General features: G+C 30.0%; 3 protein-coding genes across 7 annotated transcripts in view; 1 reads left to right on the forward strand and 2 right to left on the reverse strand.

Annotated features, from left to right (window-relative positions):
- The window catches only part of LOC108002098 (serine protease snake), a 6,252-nt gene extending 2,336 nt beyond the window's left edge, over nucleotides 1-3,916 (reverse strand). For 2 of the 4 annotated variants that reach the window (XM_017063552.3, XM_017063551.3), the window contains exons 1-2: nucleotides 1,203-1,416; nucleotides 317-520 (exon numbers count right to left, since the gene is read on the reverse strand). In XM_017063552.3, coding sequence (XP_016919041.2) covers nucleotides 317-520; nucleotides 1,203-1,416 — 418 coding nt within the window. Of the gene's footprint in view, nucleotides 1-316; nucleotides 521-1,202; nucleotides 1,417-3,212; nucleotides 3,350-3,776 lie in introns of those variants that run through there. The other 2 variants (XM_062086611.1, XM_062086604.1) reach the window with 2 other exon arrangements.
- Nucleotides 3,917-5,257: 1,341 nt separating this feature from the next.
- LOC108002096 (uncharacterized) lies at nucleotides 5,258-10,439 on the forward strand. Of its 2 annotated transcripts, none has more exons than XM_017063546.2 (12): nucleotides 5,258-5,836; nucleotides 6,660-6,849; nucleotides 6,998-7,350; nucleotides 7,919-8,115; nucleotides 8,213-8,240; nucleotides 8,340-8,480; nucleotides 8,747-8,976; nucleotides 9,152-9,263; nucleotides 9,371-9,436; nucleotides 9,581-9,687; nucleotides 9,777-10,010; nucleotides 10,184-10,439. In XM_017063546.2, the coding sequence occupies exons 1-12, from the start codon at nucleotides 5,258-5,260 to the stop codon at nucleotides 10,314-10,316; spliced, it is 2,370 nt and encodes a 789-aa protein (XP_016919035.2). In that variant the 3' UTR covers nucleotides 10,317-10,439. The 2 variants fall into 2 exon arrangements, with proteins under 2 accessions (XP_016919035.2, XP_061942554.1); XM_062086570.1 differs by having other exon boundaries at nucleotides 9,780-10,010.
- LOC108002097 (TAF5-like RNA polymerase II p300/CBP-associated factor-associated factor 65 kDa subunit 5L) lies at nucleotides 10,429-13,650 on the reverse strand. The gene is made up of 10 exons (XM_017063548.3): nucleotides 13,183-13,650; nucleotides 12,923-13,080; nucleotides 12,473-12,812; nucleotides 12,140-12,372; nucleotides 11,846-12,028; nucleotides 11,577-11,729; nucleotides 11,321-11,468; nucleotides 11,001-11,169; nucleotides 10,694-10,877; nucleotides 10,429-10,607 (listed from the first exon to the last, which is right to left on the reverse strand). The coding sequence occupies exons 1-10, from the start codon at nucleotides 13,249-13,251 to the stop codon at nucleotides 10,475-10,477; spliced, it is 1,770 nt and encodes a 589-aa protein (XP_016919037.1). The 5' UTR covers nucleotides 13,252-13,650; the 3' UTR covers nucleotides 10,429-10,474.
- Nucleotides 13,651-14,108: the final 458 nt, after the last annotated feature.

Consider the following 14,108-nt stretch of genomic DNA (forward strand, 5'->3'; position numbering starts at 1 on the left):
TTCCTCTATCGATCTTTGATAATAAAATATGGATACATTCGATGAATAATTATAAAAAACAAAAATTTGATAAAAATTTATTAGTGATTCGCAATTATAATATTCGAATTAATATTTTACTATTAAAGTTTCTAAATCTAAATTATGTATTCATTCATATCATTCAGTCATTCAGAAGTCAAACTGATTAACTTTATTTTATTTTTTGAAATTTTAATAACCTATAATGACTCAATCTGCTTTTATCTTAATGAATTGATTAGATTGCCTTCTGTATGACTCATTCGATATTTTTTTGAATAATAAACGCTCATACCAATATCAGCCGGACGAAGCAACACTTTTCTTTCGAAATTCATTATAGGACAACAAACGATCTCAGTAAAATCAGAGAATCCGCATCTTCCCGTTGAAGCCGAATGCCTTATGCCTCGTTGCACCTCTCGTATTCTCATTGGACAATCGGTTAATTTCTTGCAGATGCCTGTCTTACCATCTTCCAACATACATTGACTCCCTTCTAATAAAAATGAAGAGAAACAAGAAATATATAATATTCGTTTTATTCCTTGTGACATTATCACGTTAATCTAAGATGTGAGTACACTGAGATATAAGATATTTTAAATTTATATTCGTCCTTTTTTTAATACAGCAATATAACACAATATCGAACATGATTCATGATATAATTTGTTATAATTTATCGAAAAAAGAATTTTTGATTTGGTGATGCATGATGCAATTATAATGTCACAAAAAAGCACATGAAACATCTACGAGTAAGTAAGTATATCTAAATATTTTGTTTGCATCATGGACTACCGAATTCACGAGGACCAATTCGTTATATTCGTTATAATGATACACATGTCGTTGTGACGAAGAACAAACAGTCCATCATAATTCCAGTCAACAAAATTCACGAGAGAGAAGAGATCCAGATTTCGTTTTTTCTTTCTTTTTTTAGAGAATTCAAGTGGATAACTTAAAACAAAGTCCATGAAAGAGAACAGATATTTTTTTTCCAGAAAAAACTGGATAAAAACCGTCTATCGATATTCATGACGAAATGTCTTCTTAAACAAGATGATTTACAAATTTTGATTTTTTTGATTACATATCGTTTGACACGAAGATAATCATACAAATGATATATGCACATTCACATTTATTCATACTGTCGTAGAAAATTTATTTACCGTAAAGTTCGTCGTCGATCGCGTACGATAGAATGACAAGAAGTGAAACGAAAATTATGTTCGATAGAATGTGGTTGCACATTTCCTTGATAATGACACGAATAGAAACGAAATAAAACGTTGTTGATAAAACGTTGTTGATAAACGTTGTTAATGCGCGTGGCGTGCAGTTCAAGACTAAACTGATGGTTAAGCAAACTCGAGTCGATATCATGAATCAGACAGAAAGGAAAGATTCAGAAATATTGAAGCATGTCGATTTCGATTTCAAAGAAGAGAAAAAAAGGAAGAATAAAATATCATAACGAAAAAAATAATGGATAAGTGTACTACAGCGATTAATATATTACGTGTCCGTTGTTTGTGCCACGAACCGGATTTAAACAATACAATGAAACTTATGTGCAATATTTTACGATTCTTGAATTTTCATTTCCTTTTTCTTTTTCTTTTTCTTTCTCATTTCAATAAATCATTAATGACAATGTACAAAGTTGTGTACAATTGTCCATACGATCAATCTTCATTTAAGAATTATATTATAAAAAAAATACATCATTGATCGAAATTAATTTTTATTTCAGATCAGACGTCGGTCTCGAATATATGATTGATATTAATTCAGTGATGATTCTTGATGTACTTAATTACGATAATTGGAATACAATTAACGATCGTACAACAATTGATCTTGGTTCGGATAAAAATTCTTACATAATATTAAGTGAGTGAAAATATTATTGACTTAAGATAAATTTTGACGCAATCATTAATCATTACGTTTTATCGTTTGTCGAATAACGTAATTTATCATCGATTCAAGAACATTTTTCTTTTGTTATTTTATTGTTTGTTATTTAGGTTCGTTAAAAAATTTTGTTTCGAATTTCATATGATCGATTGAAAATCAAATTGGTTCGAAGCTGTACAATATTTTTAAATCGAGATAAAATAGATTCGATGCGTGAATATCTTTCATCAAAAAAAAAAAAAAAAAAAAAAAAATATCGGAGTAAAAAATATGGAGAACTCGAACGTAGAATATAAAGTTGGGTCATCGTTGGATGACCGTGAACGATAAGTATTTATTTTTAACAAAAGTATACGTACATAAACGTAAAATTTTATTCAAGTTTTTCTTTCAGTATCCGAATTTTATTTTTTTTTTATTAATCGTTAACAAAACGAGATAAGAGAACGATGATTCTTTAATGTATTATAATTTAAGTAGATTAGAGATAAATTCTACATATATTTTATTTACTCGATTACGAGTATTTCTTCACGCATGATACATTAACCAGGAAATCTCGATTATCGCGAAACTACACAATAATTTACCACAGGATTTCCCATAAAAATAGAACTCGTGGGTTTTCACACATGATACGACATTGGCCTAAATACTTTCTTCAAAATGCACATGCGTAAAAATAACCGTGGTATAAGAGATATAATCGTACGTGAACCATAATAAAATTGTTATTCCAACTTTTCTGTTTCCATTTTGATAAATAGAAGATTTAATCTTATAGAAAAAAGTTAAATCGTTGTTAAACATAAGATCAAATCTTCTTTAAAAACGCCAGAGTACTTGTATAGTCGATAAATTTCTTACAAACGTATTAAAAATTATAATTAATTTATTGATACAAAATATTTGTAGGAGAAAGACGAGTATCTATCCTTCGTAGTATCTATGCCTTGTAAATAATTAACGAATAACAAAGAAGTATTACAAATCGATGATAAATTAATGGAGCATGTCTCTGATAAATTATTAAAAAATCATCATTAAAAAAAATCTCATAAATCGATAACAAAGGAATTAATAAACTCAAAATTGATAGCTACAATAAGAGAGAAATATCTTTTTTCATTGAGTTAATATTTCTTTTACGATAAATTATTGAAACAATAAATAAAACATTATATTTCATATTACAGTATAAATGGACGAACAATGAAATTAATAATACAACCTTATACGAGAGAAATCTTTATATTTACATGAATGAGCAGATATTGTGTGTGATTCCCCGGATACGTTTATAATGTATGCACATACTTGTCGAATATACATTTTGAAAACATTTCAACATTTTTTCCGGATCAAAAGAGTATGGAAACGCGAAAGAAGTACATACACACGGAAGCGAGGAGAAGAGGTGAGAAAAAGAAACAAAAAGCTGGGATAAAGTGAGAAAAAGAGGGAAAAAGAGGGAAGCCGAGGATAGAATTGGTTGAACGAAAAGGAGAGGAGAGGCAGAGCGAGAAAGAGAGCAGTTTTACACGCATTCGCATTCAGTCTGCTTGCGGCGTTCGTACCAGTCGTATTCCTTCAGTTACTTATTTTCAATCTTTATCACGCTATTTTCCATCCCATGCAATTTGTTTTAAACCGATATTATATGAGAATGAACGAAGCGAAATCCGCGAAATGCCATCACTTCCGCTACGATTTTTCTGAATGAGGGGGCACGAGCCGACGCGTTACCAAGAACGCACGATTCTCGAACTCGCGTAAAAAAAAAAAAAACTGCGCTACTGGGTAAGAGAAAATTTATTCCTTACATCGATCCTTACGTCACGTTAATTCTTCTTAGATGCTTCTTTATTTATCCGCGGTTCGAAGGCGAATCAGATTTCAAACGAACACGGTGATCCCCCCCTCGTGACTAACGAGTGAAAGTTACGCAAAGTCTAGTTTAATCGATTCGTTGAAATGAAATAGATAAATTAACATATATATCTCTGGGAAGGGAAGGGGTAAAGATATACATATCTCAGTTTTTTTAAAAACTTGGCGAGAATTTTATATATAGTCGGGCTGGTTCTAGCTAGCTCATGGAATCTTGTTAAAAATATCTAATATTATTACATGTAATTGGATTTTCATCATAATATCAAGGCCAAGGTGAATCAACATCTCGCGATATACGATGAAAAAGAAAAAAATAATAACTACATTATTATAATTGCATTACAAAAATAAATAAATTATCGCGATCAGCTGAATTATAGAATGATTCGATAAAATGATTTAAAAAAAAAATGTTCGATCTTTTCGATATGAGACGGATTTATAGTCTGTTTATATCCGTGAGAATTTCCGGGAAGATCTCGCACGAGTTACATCCGACTCGCTCATTAATGCTTTCGACAAATATGACGATGTTGGTTAAGGCGAAGAAGTATACCCAACACGGATCATTATGCATCGCACGCGTACAACCGCGGACGAATATTTGTGATTGCAATTAAGACTCGTTTGTCTATACGATGAATACACGAGTAGTTATATGCGCATACGTCTTAATGAGTTAGCGCGTAGAAGTTCGAAGCATGTGTGGATGTTTAACGTGCCGATTTAACGTTTATTCATCCAGTAGCAAGGACAGGCCAATTTATCGCTTCAATGATATGATCGCCGCGCTAAATTGGGTAAATCGGTGACGGTTCTAATTAACGAACGGATCTAATGTATATGCAAACTGTTTATCTCGAGGAGGAAGAGGAGGAGGAGGAGGAGGAGGAGAAGAAGGAGGAGGAGGGGGAGGAGGAGGAGGACGTTATCGCGGGTGGTAAAACCGCGCGGATCGCTACACTCTCATCCCCGTTTAATTACTAAAACGTACTGGTTTATTTGACGCGCGGACCGCTACGCTCTTTCCTCATTGGCATTGATACCATTCTCTCTATTACGTAATAATCTGCTTAGCAGCGCGCGGTTAACCGTGTTACAACTTTCCGTAGGTATTTTCGCCAAGTTGAGGTCGTGGTTGAGGATCGATTCATTCCATGATCCCCGTTCATCATCTTCGATCGCTTTCACGTGTCCCCTCCTCGCGCCTGAAAAAATTAAACTCGGAGAGAAATTACTGTTCCAACGTTCATCTCTCTTTCTCTTCAATTTGAATAGGTGCGAAAGGTGAGACGAAAAGAATACAAGTGTGTGCTCTGTTTCTGTTGGCGAATTTCAACGAGTTGAAGATAAAGAAAAAAAAAAAAAAAGAAAAAAGAAGAAAAGAAGAAAAAGAAGGAAGAATCGAGAAATGGACGAATCGACGAGTGGCGATCGTGAGAGGCAACACCGATCGGCGGAAATAAACACGGGCCAAAAACAAGGGGCCACGTGCTTGAATATGGCTAATTACGCGACCTCGAACGAGGCATGCAACTTATCAACAATACCGAAACGGAAATTGTCCGTGTTTTATCGATCGTTCGACGTGATCGCGCAGATCGATCAAGAGAAGGAAAAGGAGACGCTCGATTTTAGACGAACTTCGAGCAGCCCGTCCGTTCGAATCGAGGGTATTCGAGAGGATAACGATTCGAACGATAACGATGAAGCTGATCAACAAACGAGTTTGCACAAAAGAGAATTGGTAACTTATCGTTCGTTGATCGAGAGTGAGAAGTTTTTGAGCGGTTCATCGCCGGATCGTCTCAGCGAAAAGCCATCCTCGAATAACGGGCAGGCTTCGAAAGTTGGTTCGTTATCTCCGAAGACGATCGAGTTGTCTCAAGTTCGAGAGGATACGATCGTGGATAATTATTCCACGATTACCGAGACTTCGATCGGGAAACGTTATAAGTTGAATAATAATGGGAATTATTCCGAGTTGAAAGTAAGCTGATATACACAGAGCGCACTTATATCGATCAATTAACTCTTAACGGCCCTTGCTTCTATTTTCCTTGGCTGGATATTTTAGTCCCCGTTTTCGCGAAATCTTTCATACGAGCCAAATTAATTTCGTAGAATTCGATCGATCTACTGCATCAAAAATATTTTCGTTAGGAATAATCTGAATGCGGTGATATTTCATTTCGCGCGTTCACGAAAATGAAATTTTCCACTGGGATGAGTTTCGAGAATTAGAGAAATCTGTAGTATAGAATTTGATTCTCGAGAAAGAGGTTCTCGAAAGAGTAACACATTCGCCGAGAATAAATTTATTTAGCGAATATTAATATTTTACTCTCTTGTAATATGCATAAACGACGTAAATTTTATTTCATATTTCATCTTTTAATATTCGCACGATAGCGGGGATAATAACTAAATTTAATATCGGCAATTGATAGTGATAATTTGAAAAACATACGCGATAAAGAGGTTTGCAGGTTCACCGAATGTGTTGAAAAATGTAATCGCATCGATTTTTTTCAAAACGTTTACAAAGTACAATCGCGCGAGAGGAGGGGTTTAGAAAATTGAAAAATTGGTCTCGTTCGTTTCGATCGATCAAAAAGCGAAATAAGAGCGAAAGAAAACCTTGGCCTGATTTCAATCGTCATCCTGAATACCACAGGAGAACTATCCATTATAGTGACACTCGGTTTATCAGACGTCCAACACACTGTCTAAACTTAGAGCTGAAACGCTGGACCGTTAAGAGTTAAAAATAATCATCTCCTTACTCTTAACGATCGTTGTCTTTCGATTAGGTCGCCGATGAAAATGTCGCGATTAATTCCCATCAGACCGATTCATCAACCGATCCGACCAACACCGTCCGATCGTTCGCGGAGAAAAAAATTGGAAACGGCGAGACGAACAACTCGACCAATGGGACAATCGATTTCCATCGTGGAAATTCAGTGCATGCCACACGCTCAATTTGTTCCCATGCCACCGGTAAATCCATCCTACAATTTGAATCGAATTAAAAGATAAAAAAAGAAAGAGAAAGAAAAAAGAGAAAAGGGGGGAGAGGGAAAAAAAGAAAAGAAAGACTAAAAATAAAATGTATATTGTTGAAGATCTATTCCTTTTTGATTCGCAGATCTGGTTAAGATCAAAGATTCGGAGTATCCCCGCTCGTTTGTGAACGCATCGAGTGCCGGTCGCCTCGGGAAATATACATCAGTCGATGCCGAAATGTCGAGTCACGAGGATAGCTCGATCGGTTCCGATAGCGAGGATGATTCGATTGAACGGAATATGCACGCTGCGTTGTGTTCGAGGGACGAAGGGAAGATCGAGAGGCGGCGATCGAAAAGTGACAGTCCATTGTCGCAACCCTTGTCATTGTTTTGCTCGATGACTGAACCATCGCGGAAACTTTCGAGGGAAATTGATGAGCACGAGGAAAGCGAGGATCCTGAGGAATTTCGTTCGAAACGAGAGGAGCGACAAGTTGGTAATCATTTTAATATGTCGTTTGTCCTTTTTTAAAACTTTTCCTTTCTCGTGAAAATACGTATTAAACGTATTCCCAATTATTTCTGTGAACGTATATCAAACGTGTTTCCAATTATTCGTGTCATCAAAATGATTTATCGCGAGATAATTCACCGGTTTTGGAATAATCTGGATCAAAGAATAAAAAAAAAAGGAAGAAAATTGTGATAAACACGCTATCTTCCATATTGCCAGATATCCGAAATATTACGTATCTTGAATCGTTGTTACTATACCGCATGATCGCATTACATCTGGCAATCTATTCCGTTCGATAGGAAAAATAATATTTGCTCTGGAAGCATTGCGAACGGGCAAACGTTAGGCAGTATACTTACCTTATATCTTTGGAAAATTCGAAATAAAACGTCTGGATGCTTTTGCTGAAATTCCTTTTCAGTTCTGATCGCGTAATGAAATATTTATAGAGAAATGAAAAATGTTAAAAACCATATCCGTTTAAAATAAAAATATTGTTCACGAATCTATATGTACGTATATCATTTGATATTGTCCGTTCCAGAGATTTTTTGCCACAAGAAGATCTTTATCGGAAGGTGACTGTGAACGATACCATCGCGCAAAATGCCGTTGCAAATACATGAAAGAGGAAGAATCGTTCGATGAAAGAATGCAATTTCTAGCTTTTCCTAGTTTTAACGACATCAAACTACAGATTATCGGATTATCGTGCTCTAAAGATATAGATAACGTGTACAGGTACAATTCAAACAATTTCTTTTGAATTTATTATTATATATGAATTTTCAATAATCTTGATTAATCTCTTTGTTTCTTTTTCTGTTTCTTGTTTCAGAGAAAATTTACCGGAGAAAGAGCTCGAGGTTAATAAATTATCGAATATATCATTTTATATAATATAAATTTATAAATATAAATCTATATTTTTTGCATATAGATATTGATCCGTTTCTTAATTACAGCGCAAATATATTGCGTTTTCAATAGGACTTGGTTCCGATAGAATTACCTTACATCGAAGAATGGTTTTATCGCTGCGTCAACGAGATCAGTCGGAACGAAATTTTATGAATGAAATACAAAGAATGCAAGAGGATATAAAAGTAAGTGTAACATATTATCCCTTTTCGATCCTTAATCTTTTGTAGATTTTTTCTAAATATCAAATTAAAAATATCAATATTTTTCTTAGAAAATTAAATTTACTTTTCATTACGATGTAAAAAATTCATAAACAATTTTAAAAAAAAACAAAAAAAAACATAATATAACAACATAATAATTTTTAAAAGATTTTTAAAAAAATTTATTTTATTAATAAATTATTTATTATTAATTTCTATAATCTATTGTTTTCTAATAATAATAGGATTTATGTTCGCTTTGCACGGATCAAGAGTCAATAGACAAAGTAGAAAAAGTTCGTCATCGATTAGACATGATAGCACGGTCAGCCCATAGAATTTCTTGCGCTGCTGAAACACTGGGAGCAGTGTACCAAGAACACAGACTTTCTAGAGCGATTTTTATAGGTGACAAGTATCTGCAATTATTACGATCCAGATGCGAAAATCTAGCAACAGATATTGAAGAAATCAAGTAAACACTTTCTTTCTTTAAACTTTTCTTTTTTTTTATTATATTTCTTGTGTAAATAATAAATTAAATTAAATTTTTTTTTGAAGAAAAATAATGATTTTTAATGATGTTTGAAAAATAATAATTCTTATTATTATATTATTATCTTATATATGATTTAAAAATTATTTTCTAGAGAAATTTTGTTGAAGAATAATATTATGATAGAAGAAACTTCTGGAGAGATGGGAGATGATTTACCTAAAATTCGATACAGAAATGGATTACCTTGCAATAATCGAACAATGGTTCGTCAAAAATTAATAATATATTAGAAAAAAATATGTTATAGATTATAGATGTTATCAATGATATATTAATTTTTTAATTAATTTTTTCTTAATTTTATTTGCAGATGGCTAGGAGAAGAGCTAGCATCGCTACAATTACACGACCTTTATGTTCTCAAGATGTTTTAAAGGCATTTGCTATTTTATTTCTTATAATTTAATTTTAATTTTAATTAATCTCATTAATTCTTATATTATAACTATTATTATAACTATATTATAACTATATAAAAATATTAAGGATATAAAAGACTTTTAATTCTTTTTATATTCAGGAAGTTCCTAGACAACGAAACTCTGTTTCCGGAAGAGTTACTTTAAGACGTCCATCATTATGTTTCGAAACGCAAAAATGGGAAAACGAAAAATTACATCGAACAGAGTTTGTATTATTTTCTTATTATTTATTGCATAATAATATAATATAATATTTTAAATAGTAAAAAAAAAATATATATTTTCACATTTTAGCAGTGTAAATAGTGTCATTGAATTACGTGACATTTTTGAACATACTGAGTTGCGAAGAAATTCAATTGAAGAAAATAATAATCTCTTAAGAAATGATCAAAATAATAGCGTTTATAATAGCATAAATTGTGATATCACTAATAATGTAAAAGATAAAGATCGATTAATTACAAAACAAAATTCTTTCTTGGAATTAAATGTGGCTAAAACTGTTGAAAAGCAGTTAAAATCATGGTAATTCATTTAATAAAAAATTATATTCAGTTAAATGTAAAATAATATATATATATATATAAAATATATATTATATAATGATTCATGATAAACAACTAAAATTATAAGAAAATATAATATGATAAAAACTTTCAAAAAACAATTTTAATATTAATTAAAGATTTCGTTTTCAGTATACGAACACATAATGTTGAACCATTGCGAATAACGAGAAATATCGAAACATGGAGGCCGATATTGTGGTTTGCATTCATCTTCTTTCTCGGATTTTATGCAAAACAAATTATTTCAACGTTTGTTACATAATACATTAAAAAATTTTGATAGTAAGACTTAGCATTTTTTGTGTTATAATATTGCAGTATTAAAAAAAAATTTATTCAGTGTAATAATTTACAAAGAAAAATAATAAAAAGCGTTATTTACAAATATATGTATTTAATATTCTTCATTTCGTCAATATATTACAAATTATCCACAGTTCCAATGCACACAAGCGAATTATTTTTATTATAATAATGTAAAGAAAGAATACTCGAACAATAAGTTGAGTATATTTGTGGTGATTCCGTTTCAGGTACTAGATTTGATGAATTACTATATGAAACAACATATAATAAAAATATAATATATAATATATTTCTTTTCAATTAATAGAGATATTTTATAATATTAAAAATTACCTATTAATAGTTTTAATATGATCATGCGTAGGCCATAAACGAATAGTGCCATCTAGACTTCCACTAGCAATGTATTGGCTATCAAAACTCCAATCTAAATTCATAATTGTGTCTTCGTGGCCTTTGAGTTCTGTCAATAATGCATTAGTTGCTAAATCCCAAACAAAAATGGATTTGTCATCACCTAAAATAAAATTTTAATTAATAAAAATATAAATTTATTTAAATATATAAAAGATATGTAACATATGTAAAAAAATAAAATTTTATAGTTTATAAAATATTCATTAGTTAATTAATGTTTTACCTGCAGCTGCCAAATATTTTCCATCCGGACTAAAAGCTAAACTGTAAATTGTTGATTGTGCACCTATATATACTCTTAATAAATTTCCGTCATCTTTATCCCATAATCTCACAGTCTTATCAGCAGATCCAGTAGCTAAATATCGAGCATTTGGATGAAATTTTACGCACTATAACATAATATATGTAAAATACATATATAATATACATAATAAAATTAACATAAAAATTATCATTTTTCTTTTTACATATTTATCTTTTTCAAATTTCTGTATAATTTTATACAAATATAAAATCTATCTCTTAATCTAAAATACGTACATTTATATCTAAAAAGTGACCAGCGAATATACGTAATGGATATATCCTATCTAAAGACCATAATTTAGCAGTTCTATCATGAGATCCTGTTGCTACATATAAATTGAATACACTAAGATCCATGCACCATATAGGATAATTATGACCACTGAAACAAATTATGTATTTTTTTAATGATAATTAGTAATAATAATTAATAATTAATAATAGTTATAATTCCATTCATAAAATATTCATATAAAATTAATATAAATACCTATAAATAGCTGCACATGTATAATCATTAAGTCTCCATGCCCTCATATCTTTATCACTAGATACAGAAAGTAATATATCAGATTCTGGAATAAACCTTAAATCATGTACAATGTCTGTATGACCTCTAAGTATCACTGCCCCTCCTTGAGTCCTTAAAATATAATGAATGAATATATAATTTTAAATTTAAGATATTATAATATCTTGAAATGATATTATGAAACTAAAAAATGATATTTTGAAATTAAAATTAAATTAGAAACTTACATTCTGTTCGATGTTTCATAAAATTGATGTAAAAATGGAATATTTGAGGCAAATGTGAAAGAAGGTTCTTCATACTTTGGCTTAATTAATACTGTTTCATTTATACCCCATAATCTAATTTCTGTAGTACTAAATCCTATTGCTAATTTATCCATATTCGGTGGAATTACACCACTACTTGCACTATAAAAATAAATATTTTATATGATTCTCAAAGATTCTTAATATTTGTTACACTAACCTCCAATAAAATCATCTTTTCATATAAATAAATTCCAATTTATATATAATTACTTTTCAACAGCATTATTTACTGCAAATATTCGTAGAGGTTGATGAGCATTATTTCGGATTAATCTTATAGCCTCTTGGAGTTCTCTCATTTCACGATCAGCTCCAGTACCCAATGGTTGTTCTACATATCCATTAATTCCTACTTCAGAACGTAAACCTGTTTCTTCACAACCTTCTGTATCTGTTTCAGGCACATTCATTTTTTTAATTATTGTCACATGAGTATTTATTATCTATAAATAAAGCATTATATATTGTTAATAAAAATTAAAAAAAGATAGTTTCATTAACAATTTGTTATACTTAATGTTTGATACATTATAACTTTATTACCTGCATTAATATTATATGTCCGTGTTTCGAGAGAAATTGTTGAAGACATAAATGAGCAACATCAGACATATCCACTTTATATTTTCTAGTTCTAAATGAATTTACTAAAGGTCTTAATTCAATATCTTGTACTGAAAACACACTAGATAGTTCTTCTAAAAAATCTTTCTCCGTTTCACTGTTGAACTCATTTTGATGTGTTTTTAAAAATTGAATTGCTGCTTGCCTGTTACCAGCATGTAGCATCTCTAAATACAAGTGACAAAATACAGGGTATAGAAGCCCTTTTAATTCCATTTTTAATTTATCATCGAGTACAATATTTACCCACATCTTTAACCTAAAGAAAATATTTATTTTTAAAATAAAATAAACAATAATTATAATCAAATTAATGCATTAAAAAGATATATATTTAGTTATAAATATTTTAAACACAAAAGGATGTACCGCTGATATGCTTGATCTGCAGCAGCAACATCAATACTAATGGCACTAAAAATAATTGAATTATCTTGAGATGTGGCAGAAGCAGCAGTTGCATTCAGAGTCATTTCATCACTCGTTCTACAATATACTTGATTGTTTTTACAAAAAACGTCGCTAGTCTATAATTAATATTTAAAAATAATAAGAGGTTATGTCATATTTATTAATTCTAATTTAAATTTAAATAAAATTATTGAAGTAAAAATCAAAATGTAACCTGCCTGATAATGACGTCGTTTTAAATATGATTCAATTGTAGCATTAATTAATTCGCTCTTTAAACGTTTCATCTTTTTACAATTATACGTTGGTTATTTTCAAGAGATTGAAAAGATTCAACCATACGAAAGACATCAAGTAATACAAATTATTTAAATATTAAATTAATTATTAAAATACATAATTTTAACAATTATTTATAAAATCAATCGAATGAAAATAATATTTATATCTTATTAATAATTAATAAAACAAATCTTGAGATTAACCGCTATTATTTGATATATATTTTCATTGATAAAATAAATTAAAACTTAAATAAAATTTTAATTAATAACATTGGGCATATTATTTTTATTACAATATTTTTTTTAAACTTTCATATTTTATTGAATCTTATTTATAACGTATAAATCTATAAACAAATAGTTGCCGCCCGTCAGTCATTCTGAAAATATGTAATCAAAAACATATCTTTTCCCTAGAAAATGATTTGTTGTTCTTTGTTGTTACTGGAATTACTAGAATATATATTTTTATTTATATGCAAGTATAAAATAAATAGATAATTACAATTTTTTATAAGTATCTTTTTTCTCTTTTTATCATCAAATTTAAATTATTTATAAATTATATTTAAATATGAACTTTTTAAAATATTAAATAACAATATAATAATACATAGAACTATTTAATATTTCAGTAATTTTATATAGGAATTTTTTAGAAACTTATAACTAGAAATAAAGACAACATAGATAAGATACAAAATAGATCTATTTTGTATTTATTATATCAAAATAATAATCATAAGCATTAAACAATAAATCAAGTAAAATATAAATCATTTTATATTTTTTTATGTTCTACATGTTCTAAATACACAATCGTATAAGTATAAATTTTGTAAAATAAATATAAACAAGAG

The sequence above is a fragment of the Apis cerana genome, linkage group LG1, assembly GCF_029169275.1.
Source record: "Apis cerana isolate GH-2021 linkage group LG1, AcerK_1.0, whole genome shotgun sequence".
Taxonomy (NCBI): domain Eukaryota; kingdom Metazoa; phylum Arthropoda; class Insecta; order Hymenoptera; family Apidae; genus Apis; species Apis cerana.

What these genes read in the sequence shown, in the direction of transcription:
- LOC108002096 (XM_017063546.2), top strand. Translation starts at nt 5,258, where the DNA reads ATGGACGAATCGACGAGTGGCGATCGTGAGAGGCAACACCGATCGGCG. An exon ending in GATATAGATAACGTGTACAG is followed by an intron (nt 8,116 to 8,212) that starts GTACAATTCAAA and finishes TTCTTGTTTCAG; the next exon opens with AGAAAATTTACCGGAGAAAG. An exon ending in GTTCTCAAGATGTTTTAAAG is followed by an intron (nt 9,437 to 9,580) that starts GCATTTGCTATT and finishes TTTTATATTCAG; the next exon opens with GAAGTTCCTAGACAACGAAA.
- LOC108002097 (XM_017063548.3), bottom strand. Translation starts at nt 13,251, where the DNA reads ATGAAACGTTTAAAGAGCGAATTAATTAATGCTACAATTGAATCATAT. An exon ending in GCAGATCAAGCATATCAGCG is followed by an intron (nt 12,813 to 12,922) that starts GTACATCCTTTT and finishes TATTTTCTTTAG; the next exon opens with GTTAAAGATGTGGGTAAATA. An exon ending in GTCACTTTTTAGATATAAAT is followed by an intron (nt 11,170 to 11,320) that starts GTACGTATTTTA and finishes ATTATGTTATAG; the next exon opens with TGCGTAAAATTTCATCCAAA.